The sequence below is a fragment of the Siphateles boraxobius genome, unplaced genomic scaffold (assembly GCF_051911475.1).
Source record: "Siphateles boraxobius isolate OS27281-9 unplaced genomic scaffold, OSU_SipBor_1 16, whole genome shotgun sequence".
NCBI classification, from domain to species: domain Eukaryota; kingdom Metazoa; phylum Chordata; class Actinopteri; order Cypriniformes; family Leuciscidae; genus Siphateles; species Siphateles boraxobius.
In genome coordinates this window covers 17245137-17263372 of record NW_027508766.1, presented here as the reverse complement: position 1 = coordinate 17263372, position 18236 = coordinate 17245137, and the positions used below count along the sequence as shown (strand labels likewise).

General features: G+C 43.8%; 1 protein-coding gene across 2 annotated transcripts in view; it reads right to left on the bottom strand.

Annotated features, from left to right (window-relative positions):
- Window positions 1-2135: 2135 nt before the first annotated feature.
- Window positions 2136-18236, bottom strand: part of gpsm1a (G protein signaling modulator 1a) — a 75550-nt gene continuing 59449 nt past the window's right edge. Inside the window, exons 2-4 of one of the 2 annotated variants that reach the window (XM_077231861.1) lie at window positions 4129-4322; window positions 3179-3551; window positions 2136-3057 (exon numbers count right to left, since the gene is read on the bottom strand). In XM_077231861.1, the coding sequence (XP_077087976.1) occupies window positions 2872-3057; window positions 3179-3490 (498 nt within the window). In that variant the 5' untranslated portion in view covers window positions 3491-3551; window positions 4129-4322 and the 3' untranslated portion in view covers window positions 2136-2871. Of the gene's footprint in view, window positions 3058-3178; window positions 3552-4128; window positions 4429-18236 lie in introns of those variants that run through there. The other variant, XM_077231860.1, reaches the window with a different exon arrangement.

Below are 18236 nucleotides of genomic sequence, written 5' to 3'. Positions count from 1 at the left end.
GGCTGGACGGAACCACCGGTGAAGGGGTCTCTGGGCTGGACGGAACCAGCGGTGAAGGGGTCTCTGGGCTGGACGGAACCAGCGGTGAAGGGGTCTCTGGGCTGCACAGCGTCAGCGGCGAGGGCTCTGGGCTGCACGGCGTCAGCGGGGAAGAATGCTCTGTGCTGGACGGGACCAGCGGTGAAGGCTCTGTGCTGGACGGGACCAGCGGTGAAGGCTCTGTGCCGGACGGGACCAGCGGTGAAGGCTCTGTCCTGGACGGGACCAGCGGTGAAGGCTCTGTGCAGGACGGGACATTCAAGCTGTTTCAAGAGGCTGTTTACACAACACTGTTATCAACTAAAAGCATAAAACTTTGTATGCGTTCTGGCCGTTCATGTAGCCTACTCGACAACGGCGTTGTGGGTGCTTGGAAACAAAAATCTTCGGTCTAATCTCTGAAAACGATGACGTCATGTACATGCATATTACGTGTTCAATCTATAGTGTTTCATGACCATCTAATGGCTTGGCAGCAGAATACAACATTTTTAGTTGTTTTCGCGGATCCTTGTGAATGGGGATCATTTTGACAATGGTCTGTATGCAGAAAACTCAAAGGAAAAACTTCTACGCTTTAAGCAAATCATTTACGTGTAAATGCATCCTACGGCATGCATTTTTTTTTCACAGGAAAAAAACCTTTAAATATGTAATTATGTTGATCAAAGATGAGTTTTAAGCAGTCACGTGCACACATAGACATCAAAAGGGGCTTGAGCACCTGCCCCTTTTATTCCTGGAGAAAAGTGCCCTTTTTTTCTGGGGTGCTTTTATTTTTATTTTTGAAAAATAATATATATTCCTGTTTGCGCACAGCCTGTCAAACAAATATATTTATTGAATAGTGTATCTAAATATCAGGTACAATTATTGACTAGAGGGGGAATTTAAACATAGCAATGTTGTTGGGATAGGCCAGCCTATATTTATGAGAAGTAGTAGGCTAAATCTTTAATTAAGTGAAAAAAAAAAGACATTGACAAATCATCAAATAATTTGTTCCCTTTAGTAGGCCAAGTTGTAGCCAACTAAATTGTTGCCTCGGTTTGAGTTAAATTGCGGCTACAATTAAACTAAATTATGGAATGATGTGCGAACAATGTGGCCACAAATTAAAGGGATAGTTCACCCAAAAATAAAAAATTCTGTCATCATTAGGCTACTTACCATCATACGGAGCCCCTAAGGGGACATGGTGGTGGAAAAAAAATAGATGGGAGGAAAAATAAGTCAACATTTTTGCGTTCTCTCGCAAATGTTTTGCGTTTCCCCCGAGAAACTTTGCGTTCGCTCGCAAAATGTTTGCGTTCCACTGAGAATTTTTGTGTTAGCTGGCAAAACCTTTGCGTTCGCTCACAAAACTTTTGTGTTCTTTGCGAAAGAACGCAAAGTTTCTTGGGGGAACGCAAAACTTTTGCGAGAAAACGCAAAAGCATTGCCAAATAATTTATTTTTCTTCACCATGTCCCTTTAGGGGCTATTTACCCTCAAGTTGTTTTAAACCTTTATGAGTTTCTTTCTTCTGTTGAACACAATATATTTTGAAGAATTTTGGTAACCAAACAGTTGCTGGCCCCCATTGACTTCCATAGTAGGCCTATATGTTTTTTCTATGGAAGTCAATGGGGGCCAGCAACGGTTATCAACATTGTTCAAAATATCTTCTTTTGTGTTTAACAGAACAAAGAAACTCATACAGGTTTAGAACAACTCAAGGGTGTGTAAATGCTGACAGAATATTTATTTTTTGGTGAACTATCCCTTTAAAAAGAATGATTTAACTGAGGGGATTAAGTTAATAAATTGTGGCCACAAATAATTTTGGCTCTGTACAAAAATTACTGTTTTCAAACAAGCTTAAAATGAAAATAAAAACACCCCAAACTCACAGGTTAGACTCAACCTGCTCAAATAAACAGAATGTGTTTGCTTTTGGTGCCACTAGTGGCAAAGATTATCAATAATTCCTTAATTCCGTAAACACCAAGATTTTGTAATGGTAACATTTTGTAATTTTTACACTGTTTAAAGGAGATCCTTAATTCATTATGATTTTGCTGTATAAAAATAACCATAAGAAAATAAAGACATACTGAAATCATACTGAAACCACGTTTATTCCAATGAAACAAAAATCCATGTTAAACAGTGAACCTTGAAATGAGCCTATCCTCTTTTCACAGACTATGCACTTTTTAATATTAAAGATGGATGTAGCCTGTCTTAAATATTCTAAAGGAAATCTATTACTATTAGTATTAGTTATTTTACTTATCAGCAGAATTACCACCACCAAATGAACTGATACATGAGCCATATAACTTCAATACAATTTCTACCATCTGTTGGGAATCAGTTAATTCATATTCAGTGTATGCTGAAACTCACTTTCCACTTGAGTTAAATGAACACACACCTGCTTGAGGATTATGCGCTGCCGTTGTTTGTCACACCGATCTATATTGTGTTGTGTGACAGTTGTTAGTAATATTATCCTTGGAAAGCATCAGTGTATTAATCATTTTCCATGGTGTTGTTTTACTTGAAATCTGCTCAAACATTTTTGTGAAAGAACAATTATTGGAACATACAAACAGGTGAGAGTTTCCATTCCCTTTGAATCACATCCTGAGGCCACATTTGGACTCACAGTGACCTTTGGGTAAATTGACTGCAAAAATATGAAAACATTCAACATCCTACTAATTAAAATAAATCTATATTACTCCCAACTAACCCCATCCGTGGAAGATCTCACAAAATGTGCAGCCAGAGAGTCAGAGTTTGCAGAAGAATTTTGTGGAAGTCACATCAGAAATGCCACAGTCTCTAGCTTGAGCCCTCAGAGGTTTTGGACTTATGATTTAAGTCTGTTTCATCCTTTCCATCAGAGTGAAAAGAAACCCGTTGTTCATCCATGCGTTTGGATTGCACTCTCTGAATTAGGCTGAAAAAGTCTTCATCTGGGTCTGGCGCTGGGGGCAAAGAGCACCTCTGATCATTGATTCTGGAGGACTGGAGGAGGGGAGAGGTGATAAAGTTCACAACATGCAAACAGAATAATTCTAAGGAATGTAAGTGTAAACCACATTTGTACATCTTGCATTTGATATTGAGTTTCAATTACTATCGTTACCTGATACTTTATGAGCATGTTGAAAAACTCGTCACTAGGTTCGCGTGAACTACATGCCTCACACAAGTGTTCCACATTGTTCTTTGCTATCCTGATGCCCAGTCGGTCCCCTATACTGGCTCTCTGGTCATCCAGTCTGCGGCTCTGGGAACTGGCTATCAGGTCAAAGAACTCCTCTGTCTGGGTAAGTGAGATGAGGGAGGAGGCTCCTGACAGTAAAGGGGACTGAGGCATGGAGGACTGGGGCCCAGTCGAGGCCTCTTGGGCCTGGGTATTGGGCTGTTGAGGGAGCTGGCAGCGCCGGTTCTCCATGCCGCTGCTTCTGGGTGCACAGTGAAAGGGCAGACCTCATTAGAGGTGACTGGGACTTACCCTTAAAAAAGTATACAGAGCAAAAGATGAGACATTTAATGAAATTACTAATAATCTCTTATTTTGAAGCACATGGTGACCAATCTCACAACATGTCGGTGACCATTTTAGCAAGTGTGGTTACGTTTGAAGTTAACCCAAAATAATGTAAATATATACTAAAAACTATACTGAGATTATGAGACACATTTAAACGTATCAACTTTTTCTCCATTTCTGAAAAAATTGTTCTCTAATGAGTGAAATAAGTAAGGGATAATAACTTATTTCAGAGTTAGCATGATGCATAAGCTGCAGTCCAACAAAGTTTGAATGAGTGAACAATTTAAATTAAAAACAAATTTGATTTCAGATTGTTCCAGGTTTTAGAAGTTGCACAAAATAATAATATTAAATAGTTTAATCTACCAAAAAATAATAATGAAATATAAAAAGTAACAAAAAAAAGAAAAGATTTAAAATATATATACATATAACATATAACATGTAAACACATAGAACAATTTAGATATTTTATTATAAATGCACTATTTAAACATGACATATTTCACATATGACAAAGTTTTAAAATGACTTACAGTTTTATCCTTTTCAAAAAATCCAGAACCAATAAAGTTCACAAAGGCGCTCTCTACAGGGACTTCATCTGAGAACAGCCATACACCAATTGACACAGCCTCTGGCACTGAATAATTTTCTTGGCAGACATGTCAAGCAGACCTTTCTCTCCCAAGATTGAAACGTACATGTTACTGAACACTGTGCAAATCTTCTCTAACATAAAAAGAAAATAAATTCAAGAAAAAATGCCTTATATTCCAGCAAGAATGAGGATGACTTTCCTATCTTCTACACCCAGGTTTCCTATGTGCAGGGCTGTCTGTTTTTCGAGGGGGAGAGGGAGAGAAAGGGAGAGTGAGGGGGAGAGATAGGGAGAAATGGGGCGCAGTTGCCCCTCTCCGCTTACATCATGGTTGCTATAGGAACTGGAAATCGGCTTCCAAATCTCGCTCTTGTTGTTCACTCAAACACAGACATATGCACACCAACAAAAACACACACTGTCTGGTGCACACACACAAACACACACACACACACACACACACACACACACACACACACACACACACACACACACACACACACACACACACACACACACACACACACACACACACACACACACACACACACACACACACACACACACACACACACAGAGACTGGCTTGCATTCCTGCATTGTTGAGTTCCATTCATTGCTTCCTGGGGGATCAGTTGCCTCTCTCTTTCCACAGTCAGGAAAACTAGAGCACAATTATACCAGGATACAGTGGCCAAGATTACTGATGTATCTGTCATTTTCATGTCTTTGTTTCAAGCGATGCTGAGCCACTTTCAGCAGAGCACAAGGAGGAGGGGTTGCTTGGAAGCTACCATAAGGAGGAGGCAATAACCAATGATTCTGGGATAAACCAAAGCAACATAATGTTGCCTGAGGCCCTTCGCCTGAAATGAATGGATCAATTCGACTCTATTCAGAATTCCCCAAGGGGATAGAGCAGTCTTTCTTGGGATTCCCTCCAGTCCAGCTCCATGTGCTAGCCAGCAGGCAGCTACAAGAACAAGTCCAGATCATCAGTGTTCTGCACCTCTCAACTACTCTCTACTATGGTCCACCACATGTGCAGACATGTGCAGTAGTAGGCAGTTCATTGACAGAATATATATATATATATATATATATATATATATATATATATATATATATAGATAGATATATAGATATATAGATAGATAGATAGATAGATAGAGATATAGATAGATAGATAGATAGATAGATAGATAGATAGATAGATAGATAGATAGATAGATAGATAGAGTATATATATATGGAATGAAAGTTTGTAAGGAATATTGTCATAAACAATATCTTGTTTCATAGACAGGGTTAGGCCTTAGTTCAATTAGGGCGTTTAAGGAGCTTTTATAAACTTGCCTTTGAAAAAAAAACATTACTGGTGTTGTACAAAATTCCCTGCCACACGCATGCGCAAGTCAACTTGTTCAGACTTGTCTGGTGAATGTGCAGAAGGTTTAATTTTGGCAGCGTCCAATAGCAGAGTTATATGGAATATCCTGGCTTTGTTTATTGCTTAAAAGTCTGTTGTTCCTTGTGTGGTATTGCTGTGCATTAATATCTCCAAACCACATTTATGTGAATATCCACGCAAAGCTGTCTATGCCTTGCAATGTTATGGCCTAATAAACTTTTAGATCGGCCACATTCACTCTGGAGTAGCTGCAGTTCTTTCTAACCGAAGAATTAGGCCAGTTGAGTACCAACCATCCAAATGCGTGCAGAATATCCCACAAGTTGGTCTTTCGAGCCGGGTCGGAACATCAGCTCCGCTATGGCTACATCCAGAGATTACTATGAGGGAGAACAATGTACCAGATCCATGTCCAAGTCATACCCGGCTGGTGCCCACTTACTTGGAGGATTATGTGCTTGATTATCCACCTCCGCGGCATGGTCATCCTTCACCAGCAGATGGTGCTCAATGAATATCTCATGCAAGCCAGGATCCTTATAAGCCAGGGGCTATATCACTCCTGCAGGCTTCTTTTGCATCTAGATCTCCTGCTTATGGACACTACAAGAGTCTTCCTCAGATTGAAATAAGTTACACTGGATTAGAACCCTCTGTGACTGTAGAATCATCCCCACAATATGAAGAAACACTTTACCACAAGTTCTCTAAACAGCAGCAGCAGCAACCGCAACCAATCATGCAGCCACCTAATATAGCTAATGTATCTTCCCTGCCAGGGCCACAGCCTCATAGGCCATTTGCCGAACTCTGACGGTCAGACTCATGGCCCCCCACAGTTGCTCAGCCCGTTCAGTCTGCCTATCCTCAGGTACAGCCACAGCATCAGCCAACTCCAATGCAGCCTGCACCAGCCCGCATGCAGCCACTGCATCAATAAGCTGCTGTACAGTTCACATTCTTATGTGCAACCCCAACATCAGTTAGTTGCTGTACAATCTGTGCCAGCCTCACAGCAGCAACAGTACCAGCAGACGGTGCCAGACCCAGTTCAGCCTGAACCAGCGTAATCAGCGACGGATCCTCAACGCCCTTATCAACCACTACATATGCCTCCACCTCCTTGGCCTGGACCACAACCACATAATTGTTATCCTGTCAATCCTCGGCACCTGTACTGATGGAAATGGCCATTGCGTCCTCCTATGGCATACTCAAACCAAAGCTGGCAGTCTTCTCATCAGGGAAACGGCATTGTCCAATGCCACTCCCAAATTGACACTCTACTGACCAAACTGCCTGTCAGCTATAGAAACTCATTCATAGAGAATGTCCCCTTTACTTACACATTGCCAGAATTTGCCGAGGTGATGGAAAGGAAGGCTGAGACCATTCAGGTATCTCAACGTGTAACAGGGACAGTGCATACAGAACCCTTTCGACGAGAGCAGAAAACTCTTTCTCATCCCAAATAACCTACAGTCCACCCACTGCCAATGGCATGCACATGCGTATTATGTGTTTAGTCTACAGAAATGTGCGTTTGAAAGCATATGTGCGCAGGTGCTTAGTCTTTCTTTACAAAGTGACATTGCCTATTACGTAGCCTATGCTACACTACTACTTCATAAGCGAGATGCGGCTAAATTCTAGGCACCGCCCAACACTGTCATGGATGTTTTTAGAGCTACAGAGCATCGCCTGATGAATAATCTTGACCTTGCAAAAGTGTATAACAAAGAAATACACAAACTGGAGGAATCAGTCTATGCTGTAAAGATAACCAACCTAGAAGCAATCAATTCTAATGGCTCATGGTACTTTCGTCACCACATTGTGGTGTTTAATGGTCTTTAATTGCTCTTTCACTTACAAGCAAATGAGTCTAAACAATAATCTTCTACCTGGTCCCACCTTAAGTCCACCACTGGTGGGAGTCCTACTCAGGACTATGCCATTGCCATAAATGGAGACATACGAGCCATGTTTCAGCAGATCAGACTGCTACCTGAAGAACAGCCACTGCACCGCTTTCTCTGGAGAGACATGGATGAATGGCGAGTGTTACCATTTGGAACCACCTTTAATCCAGGCTGCAATACATATGTCCTCCAGAGACATGTCAGAGATAAGTGAAGATGTAGTTGAGTCCATCCAGCAGTCTTTCTAAGTGTACAATTGCTTGAAGTCTCTTTAGTCTCAGCATCAGGCTAAGAATCTCATTGAAAAAATGAGACCATTGTTGGCGACTGGTGGCTTTGACAGTGGGCTGGCAACGTCCCTATGATTAACAGGACGAGGCCGAGGGCCGTGAGAGAACGGCGCGAGGCGGGCGGCATGATTGATAATGAGCGACACCTGCGCCACGCAGCGGTCTCGTATCTCTCACGGAGGAGCGGAAGCATAAAGGATTAGCGATGACAGTGAAGATGGAGAGAGGAACAGGCCTGGATTTATGTTGTGTTTTGTTTGTTTAATTATATGTGACAGCAGTCGTCTGTGAGGGGATGCTGTCTTTACTTTCATTTTGTTTTTGTTTATTTTATTATTAAAGCTGTTGAATGTTTGCCGGTTCCCGCCTCCTTCTTCCTACAACATCTAAATGTATTACAGTTCCCAATTTGATTGTGTATCTACCTGCTGCAAATAAAACTGACTCGCAAGAGTCGACCCTCGGCCTAGTGTGGCACTGTCCCCAGGACACTTTAACAATCCTACAGACAATATCACATTATAATTTCTGCGCTAATCTCCAGAACACTGGCCAATCCACCCTTCAGTGCCAATTGAAGATTCAGAAGAACTCTGTACATCCTCATTTTGCGGTAATGTCTCAATCAGGCACGCCTCTTTACCTAATTTAGATGACTGGAAATCATGGTATGACCTCATCATGACCATTTTTTCAGTCTCTGCATGAGGCCTATGTCTGCCACAGAATGAGACGACTGTACTCAGACGTGCACAGGCTGAAAGTTTTCCTGATGAAGTGTATGCCCTTAAAGCCAATAAACCAGTGATCTTCGAACAGTTGCTTAAATACGCTGATTCAAGTGGGTGGTAGATAAATCAAAGCTCCAATCTTACCAGAGGATGCACTTCACCCTATTGTATTGGCGCAAGAACACCCCATTAAAAAGCTCTTAATTCAAGACTCTGATAACCGCCTGATGCATGCAGGACCAGAGAGAGTCTTTGCAGAGTTAAGACAAACCTACTGAATTCTCTGAAGGAATCAGGCCGTCAAGGGACACCAAAGACAATGCGCTTAATGTAGGAAGTGGTGTAGCAAACCTATTGTACCCAAAATGGCAGACCTGACAGCTGCCCGTCTGAGGATTAACCATCCTCATTTCTGGTCCATGGGAGTTAATTATTTTAGTACCTACATTGGCAGAATTGGCAGATGGCAATAAAAGAGATAATATTTAAATGTATCACTAGAAGATACGTACTTCTCCACTTGTTATGCAGCATGGATGGAGATTCCTTTATTTTGACCCTCAGACACTTCAAAGCAAGGAGAGGGGTTGATACAGACACAGCTGTAAGGGTGGATTTCCTGCAGGGGTTCAGTCTGCAAGACTGCCGAATGACTAAAGAAACGTTATTAGCATGATGGTAGAAAATGTCTCGGGTTACTATTGTAACCCTCGTTCCCTGAGTAGGGAACGAGACGCTGCATCGATACTCAACGCTTTGGGCAATGCCTTCGGCATGTAGCGTCTGAAGTTAACTATGGAATTATTCCAATCTCGATTGGTGTAGCATCATTACGGTGATCCGGAAGCTACAAAAGATCACAGGAAACAGGAAATGCTAGCTTCAGATTGGTCAAAGCCAGTTGTTCTCAGGGGCGCGAAAAGTGTGGCCGAGGGATGCAGCGTCTCGTTCCCTACTCAGGGAACGAGGATTACAATAGTAACCCGAGACATTCCCTTTCGTAAGGGAACTCCCGCTGCATCGATACTCGACGCTTTGGGGAACAAATACCCACGCCGCCACACTGAGAGAAATACGCCCTAGTGTGAAGCATCTGGGACACTCACAAACAATAGGAATGAGTAGAGGACAGATCCAATAGGGGGTAGCACCACCACTCTTCCAGGGAGTAAGACGAGTGGAAACAGACTCAATAGATTCTTATATATATCATATACCTCATCCACAGGGCCTGATGGGTGCCATGGATCACCCGTCAGCCTGATGCCAATAGGCTGGATGATAGGATTCATCCTCCAAACTACAGGAACATGAGCTCACCCTTAGAGGCTTGCAGAGAGCACAGGGGCCGCCACAGAGGCCTAAAGCATGAATGGGAGATCCCGTTAGAGAACTGTATTCTCCTGGGACTGCCCCCTGGCAGCAGCCCCACGAGACCTGGAGCGACGGCGGGGGATAAGCTTTTTAAATGCGGCTGACTGCCGTTTCGCCTCCTGAAACCTATCGACGACGTTATTGACTCTCAATTTTGAATTGCCAGCTCTTCCGACTGAGCAAGAATAAGCCAGTCATCTATATAATTTAAAATGCGGATCCCCTGAAGTCTCAGTGGAGCAAGGGCCGCATCCATACATTTAGTGAAGGTGCCAGGAGATAAGGCTAGGCCGAAAGGAAGAACCCTATATTGATAACCTTTTTCCCCCAAAAGCGAATCGAAGAAACCTCCTATGATGTGGGATGATCGAAATATGAAAATATGCATCCTTAAGATCTATCGTTACAAACCAGTCCTCGGATCTGATTTGTTGAACGATCATAGGTATAGTTAGCATCTTGAACTCAAACCTTCTCAGAGATTTGTTCAATACCCTAAGATCTATATTGGGACGCAGCCCACCATCTTTCTTTGGAATTATGAAGTAACGGCTGTAGAACCCGGATTCCCTCTGGTGTGGAGGCACATATTCTATGGCCTCCTTGGCTAAGAGGGACTGGACTTCCTGTTCCATCACCTGATCCTGGTCAGGAGATACCAGTGTGTGAATAACCCTACTAAATCTTGGTGGTCTATACTGGAACTGGATTCTATATCCTTTCTCAACTGTATTCAGGACCTATTGAGGTATATTTTGAAGACCTTTCCATGTGTCTAAATCATCTACTAAGGGGATCAGTCTCTGAGGGCTGACCTCAGGAGTTTTACTTATTTTTTCGGTGAAGCAATTTCCTGGCAGGAACTAACCGAATATTCTTTTTCTACAGCCCTCTTGAGGGATAGCAAGGGGCCCTCAGAGGCCTGAGCATCGCGTCAAGGCCTCTTAGCTGAAGCCTTCCTTGCTTGAATCACAGTCCTAAGATCTGTCTTCGGCTTAGAAGGCTTTGGCTGAGGGTGTTGTCTCTGGCTCCTGGCCTTTTGCGGGGGGGGCACGAGAGGCAACACTCTCCTTCTGCCTCAGCAGGTGTGAGGAGCTGGCGGCGGTCTCCTGGGTCTGCCCCCTGGCAGCAGCCCCACGAGACCTGGAGCGACGGTGGGGGATAAGCTCTTTAAATGCGGCTGACTGCCGTTTCGCCTCCTGAAACCTATCGGCGACGTTATTGACTCCGTCGCCGAAAAGGCCAGAAGGCGAAACTGGGGCATCGAGGAGGCGAGCCCTGTCCTTGTCCCCGATGCCCGACAGATTCAGCCACAGGTGTCTCTCCGTGGCTACCAGGCCGTTTCCTTGGTAGCACGGAGAGACAAGTCAGCCACTCGACGCATCTCGCGGATGTCATCGAAGGTGACCTCCCTGCTATCGTCCACCTCTTTGAGGAGGTCGGCCTGGTATGCCTGCAACAGCCCCATCGTATGCAGACAACTACCAGCCCGACCTGCCGCCATATATGCCTTCCCAACCAAGGCCGATGTTGTACGACCTCTGTGTGGAGATCGGGAAAATATGGCAGGCTCCGGCGTAGAGGCTGTGGCCGAGCCTGCAGGAAGCGCTCATCGAGTTTACTTTTTTTTATTCTCTTCCTGCATTTCTTGTGGCCAATCGATATTTAATTTGCCCGTGGCTCTAGTCACAACCTCTAGCAGCTCCTCAAAGGCAGGGGAATGGGGTGGCGCATTCCCATCCTCTCCTGCCTCGATGCCCAAAAATATTCATCTCCTCGGAGCCAGATAGTTTGAGCACCGGGTCAGTTTCACGGGCGGAAGAAGCCACTACGCGGGCTTCCGCACCTGTGCGGGACTCATGGGACTTGCTTCAGAATGCTGATAAAGGGCCGAAGCCGTCTCAGCATTATCCACTAAATCCCTTTGCGATCCCCATGAATGCAGGACCTGATCGATGCGGAACGCGAGCCTGACCAGTCACATCGAACATGGCCAGGCGGGAGCGGAGCGTCCTAAGTGGCATTTGTTCACAGTTAGCACAGACAGCGCCCTCGAGCGCTGCCTGTGCATGCTCCGCTCCCAGACAAACTACACAAAGCGAGTGTGTATCACCCTCGCTCAAATAACGCGGGCAAGGGGACGCACACTGCCTGAAAAGTTTCTCTTTATTCGCCATATTTTTCTACTTCAAAGTGACAGACGACACCAAATAAGACAAACAGGTTGACACAGAGCGCTTGCTGAAGACCAAAAGCTAGCATTTCCTGTTTCCTGTGATCTTTTGTAGCTTCCAGATCACCGTCACATGCGACGTCACGAGTGACGTAATGACGCTACACCAATCGAGATTGGAATAATTCCATAGTTGACTTCAGACGCTACATGCCAAAGGCATTCCCCAAAGCGTCGAGTATCGATGCACCGGGAGTTCCCTTACGAAAGGGAACTGTAAATTGCTTGCCTATTACCACCCACTGCTACTTATACCAACGACTTAAATAAGCACAGTTACAATAGCTTAATGTGTGGGAGAGCGTTGCTATATAGAGTAACAATATTGTATTGCAATAGGTAGCACTTCAACACCAAATCAAAACTTGTTAGCACATTAATTGTAATTTGAAAAGGTTTAATGACAAAAATGGTTATGGTTACACTTAAAATAGTTACAAAATAGATGTATGAGATGATAATAACTTATATCATTAATTGTACCCAGCATATACTGTATGTGAAATGTTACCTGAGAGAGAGAGAGAGAGAGAGAGAGAGAGAGAGAGAGAGAGAGAGAGAGAGAGAGAGAGAGAGAGAGAGAGACAGAGAGTGTGTAGAGAGTAAGAGAAAAGAGGAGGTAAAAAGAGAGAGCCCCAAGAAAGGGACCCAGAGAATAAGAAGAGAGCCAGAGCATAAAATAGACAGAGCAACAGTTACAATCTTCTTTTATCCTTTCCCTGACCATGGGACTAAAACCCAAATGTGAGACATTCAAGCTGACCAATCGGATAAATACAACTTCCCCCACGGTACTAAAGGTGTGACAATTCATAGACCCCCAAAGTACACACATCTTGGCCTACAGGCCTTGATCAAAATCAGCACCTCTGTGCCTTTGGGAACTCCAAATGGTCCTTGTGGTAGAAAGAGGGGGTGGACAACAGTAAAGTAAAGAAAATGAAAAATCATTTCAAATATCTTGGATTATTTTCAATCCTACACAGCCAAGTCTTCTGGACCCAATTCCTCAGAAAATACCAAGCCAGTCTTCAGCTTTGAAAGAAATGGCAGAACATCACACCAAACTTGGCAGTCGATCAGGTTGTATTGATTGCAGACTCTCAACTTCCCAGAGCCCAATGGCCAGTCAGTAAGATAACCAGAGACCTACCTCCGCCAAATTCAACTGTACTCCCAGCCAGTTTGTCGAGACTTATCTGGTATCACCAAAAACCTCAAAACTGGCTCCATTCGGAGATTATAGAATCTTACGAAGGTGTTGGGTGTAGCCCAGCCCGCAGCTCTGCATATGTCTGCAAGCGATGCACCATGTGCCAAGGCCGAAGTGGCAGCGACACTGCGAGTGGAGTGAGCTCTCATTTCCAGCGGCCTGATATGCCTGGAGAATAACTTCCACAATCCATTGGGCCATTCTCTGTAAGGAGACAGCCTTCCCCTTCTGCTGTCCTCCAAAGCAGACAAAGGGCTGTACGGATTGTCTGAAACTCTGTGTTCGGTCCAGATATATGCGCAAAGCGCGCACAACAGGGACAAGGCTGGGTTACCATCATAAGGAGGGAATGCTTGCAGGTTCACCATTCAGTGGCTAAAGGGAGTAGTGGGAACTTTGGGCACAAATCCCTAACTGAGAGGGCTTGTAGGTTCCCCACACTCTTTATCTATATGACCGCAATCAGGAGGGTCATCCTCATAAAGAGGGCACTAAGGTCCACTGATTGGGCTCAAACGAATCTTTCTGCAGGGCCTGCATGACCAGAGAAAGATCCCAAGAGGTGTGGTCTCGGGGGATTCAACCTCCAAGCTCCTCTCAGGAAACTAACTATGGGATTGTGCTTTCCTAAAGACCTGCCATCCACAGTGTCATGGTAAGGTGCTATTGCAGCCACGTACACTTTCAAAGTGGAGGCAGACAGGTGCCTCTCGAGGCCCTGCTGTAGGAAGGAAAGCACTGACCCGAAGCCACATCTTCATGGGTCCTCACTTCCGGGGGAACACCATGCAGTGAAAATGTGCCACTTCAGGGCGTACAGGTATATCAGCTCTAGCCTGAAAGATGGTATCTATCACTGCTGGTTATAGTCCCTTGAGTTCCTCCTCGTCCCGTGCAGGGACCAGACGTTGAGTTTCCAGAGGTCTGGGCGTGAGTGATTGTGCCCTGCCCCTGAGAAAGAAGGCCATTCCTCAGGGAGAATCACCAGTTAGGGGCAGACGCCATTAGCCTGAGCTACGTGAAACAAGTCTAGTTGGGCCAGTAAGGTGCAACCATTAGGACTTGTTCCTTATCCTCCCTTACCTTGCACAGAGTCTGTGCGATGAGGCTCATGGGGGGAAACGCATCCAGGAACTCAACCGAAGTAACTGAGCATGCCATTTTCCCTCCAGATTGTCCTCAGTGCTTGCCGCCAACGAGGCCTACGTAGGTTGAAGGACCAGGACCAGAATCAGCTGTTGAGGCTCTTTGGGTTTCTTTTAAGACATAAGAGAGTGAGAGCATGAGCCACCCTCAAACGCTGCTTCAGCGTGGGTACAATCCAAACACTGAACACAGCGATCTTGCCCGTCAGATGGAGAAAGGAATCGCCCGCACCCAGTAGGACACAGACAGAGCAGCATCTTAAAAAAGACACAAACTCCCATGTAAGCTCTTTCAGAGGAAATTTAGAGGCCGTTTCAGAACACTGAAGCACCCAGGGGATCGTTTCACACTTATCCGTGTAGACAGGAGAAGAGAGCCGAACGTGCCGTATATCCAGTGGATTTTCAGTAGAGGTGACTGGAATGCTGCTTAGAGTCCGTAGAACAAAACGGAAGTGCAGCCTGCATGCTGCCGACCCTATATACCTGTGTAGGAGTGTGGCACTGGCATGCAAATTAGCTCCCAAGAGCTAATCCCATATGTCGGTTTCGACACATGTTGAAGAACGACAGAAAGGGAACCTTAATTATGTTCATTCTGTAGTATTTCTTACCTGATAGACATACCTGAAAATCTAAAACCCTAAAATCGTTTAACTATATATATGTGTGTGTGTGTGTGTGTGTGTGTGTGTGTGTGTGTGTGTGTGTGTGCGTGTGTGTGTGTGTGTGTGTGTTATACATTTTTATTACAACATTTTTGATGTCAAGTCATGTCAAGTCACCTTTATTTATAAAGCGCTTTTAACAGTATGGATTGTTTCAAAGCAGCTTTACAGTGATGTAGATGTAGATGTTCTGTATGGGTTAAGTGAGACCTGCACAAAACGCTCTTCCTGTGGTTTGGCTCTCATAAAATGAATATTTGTGAAACCTCATGTTGCTTTTAAGCCAACAAGGTCTTTATGGTCTTTAGACGCACTGCTGGAGTGAGAGCCAACATCACCCTTCTTTGTAAATGCACTGCCATAAGGAAGCTTTTCAACCCTCCATTATGTAAGTGCTCTGCCAAATAGGTAAATACATCAGCTTTTGTCAAAGCCATTAAGTCCCACCTGTCCATTCAGCTATCACTCTCCATTCATACATAAAAGTATCATAGATAAACTTTCCTGTTTGCACACAATATGTGATACAGCATATGTGTTGCAGCATTGTGCAAATAAGTGCCTCTCACAATCTATTTGAGAGCATGCTCAGTTAGTGTATCAAAAATTTGAGAGGCAAAATTACTTGGCTTACAATGAAAATAGATTCTGTTCTAATATTGAAGAGTAAGGGTAAGAACAAACATGTTTGTTGAAGCACCCAGCATGACTGCAAGCAGGATGCCTGCACTCTTGCACCTGGGTTCTCTCTAATAAGATGCCTTTTATATCACTGTAGTTCTCCCAGACAAATCATGTTGTTTTAGTGTTAAAATGGTTTTAGTCATCTCAAGCTAAATTAATCAGCCGGGTTAGAAAAAATACTAAAAATACTAATCAGAAGCATCCCAATCACATTCACCCTCTCTCACCCCTACTTTGCTCTTTAAGCCACACAAAACACAATTTTCTAATTTTCATTTATTGATTTGTTTGTTAATTTAACACAATTCAAGATTTAAAACAATATACTATGTGCAAAAAGCCTAGATCAAATATTTTGTATGCATACTGGCCTAATCAAAATGGCCATATTAGCATGCTAAATAAAATTACTAGATTTTGTTGATTTAGTTTGAAAATTGGTTTCGCTGTTGTTATTTTTTCACATAGGCTGGTGTCAGGGTTTCGGGTAGGTGGAAGTAGCAAGAACTCAAGTGTAGAATAATGGGGTTTTTTTAATAATAAAAAATAAAACAAAACTACCCCGTGGGGGAAAACAAAAGGACTTGACATGACTTGACTTTGCTTTTCCACTGCAGTTGAGTACCGCTTCAAAGTGGGTGGGATTAAGACTGCTGTTAAAGTTGCTGAAAAACATTTTCATTCCTGGTCACAATTTCCAGCTCTCGGTAGATCCGCTCCTCAGGTACCAACAAGAGAAACGTCTGCACCTTCTTTACTGCCCAGTCACTATGATTCAGCCATTTATTTTTTCATGTTTTTTTTTTCTCAAGCAAATCGTTTAATAAAAATTGTGCGAACAAATAATACTGTGGAGGTTGTTGCTGACTATTTCAATCTAGCGGGTTTAATGTCTCGTGTTGCAAATTCAATGATGCTGGTAGTGATGATTCTCTCTGACCAATCAGTGATCTGTAGTGTTTTCACGTCACATTTTAGTACCGGTACGGTACGCTTGGAACCTCAACAGAGGTGGTACCATTTAAAGTGAGCCAAAGCGAGCCATACCGAGACGTTCCATGCAGTGGAAAAGCGCCAAAGTGAGTCGTACCAAACCGTAACATGCAGTGGTAAAGCACCAATACACATCTGCCGTTAGATTATGCGATCACTTTGATTATACTGCTGTCATATTTTATGTTGCGATAGATTGTTATTAATTGTTTTAGATGTCTGTAGTAAAATGCAAGTATAAGTGAGAGTTGACGGAGTTGAGAGAACAAGGAGTGGAGTCATCTGATGATGATTACTCTTCATCACACATGGGAATATCCGATGAAAAACCAAGAAGACCACACAGTTTACCTATTTTTTCTCGCGCTTCGAGGCTGACTGTTAGGGATGAACATCGTTCCCTCCAAAACCTTCTACAGCAACGCATTTCCAACTCTTCCCGCGAGTCATAACCACAATGTCCGAATCGCTAGCTATGGTCTGAATCCAATGCAGAGTCCCTTTCCTGTGGTGATGAAGGGGAGGGATACCAGAGCGATCAGTCAGATGCTAGCTCTATAAAGTTGCAAAAGATCTCAGAGGAGAATTCCAGACTCCGTGAAACACAGCAGGCCATTTAAGCTGACCTTAAACGAATCGAGAAAGCCAAAGACAAGTTGATTCAGCTTTTAGACAGATCTTGTAGTCTGCTAACACCTTCATCTACTTCTAACACCCAGTCTAATTATCCATCAGTTAAATTCCGCCATGCAGCACATATGAGTGATGGATACTGGCCACAGCCTCCTCCACCCATCGCATATGATGAGCCAGCAATTATGAATCAACATAATGACAAGCAAAGGCTTTACAGTAGTGAAAAGGCCACACCAACATTCACCCCTGGCTCACTTCACTGGAGAAGACTATGGATTTCCACAATCCAATTCAGTATTATGACCAGCTGAGGTATGGCCAGTACTCTGCCCAACCGATAAGTCCTCAGTACGTTTATGACCACCCATAGGATTCATCCACACGTCCTAATCCTGGACATCACAGAATGCCATCCTATAGTACAGAGGTCTTCAATCCTGCTCCTTGAGGGACGCTGTCCTGCAGAGTTTAGTTCCAACCTGCTTCAGCACAACTGCCTTTCTATATTCAAGCGATCCTGAAGAGCTTGATGAGCTGATTCAGGTGTGTTTGATTAGGGTTGGAACTAAACTCTGCAGGACAGCGGCCCTCCAGGAGAAGGATTGAAGACCTCTGCTATAGTATGTCACCTCCCATGGCATCTATACATCTGAGTGAGAAATATTACAAAGGACCATAGCCACCATTCCCTTTTTCCACAACAAAGATCCAAGTTAGTTTGCCCGATTAAAAATGGCTTAAGAC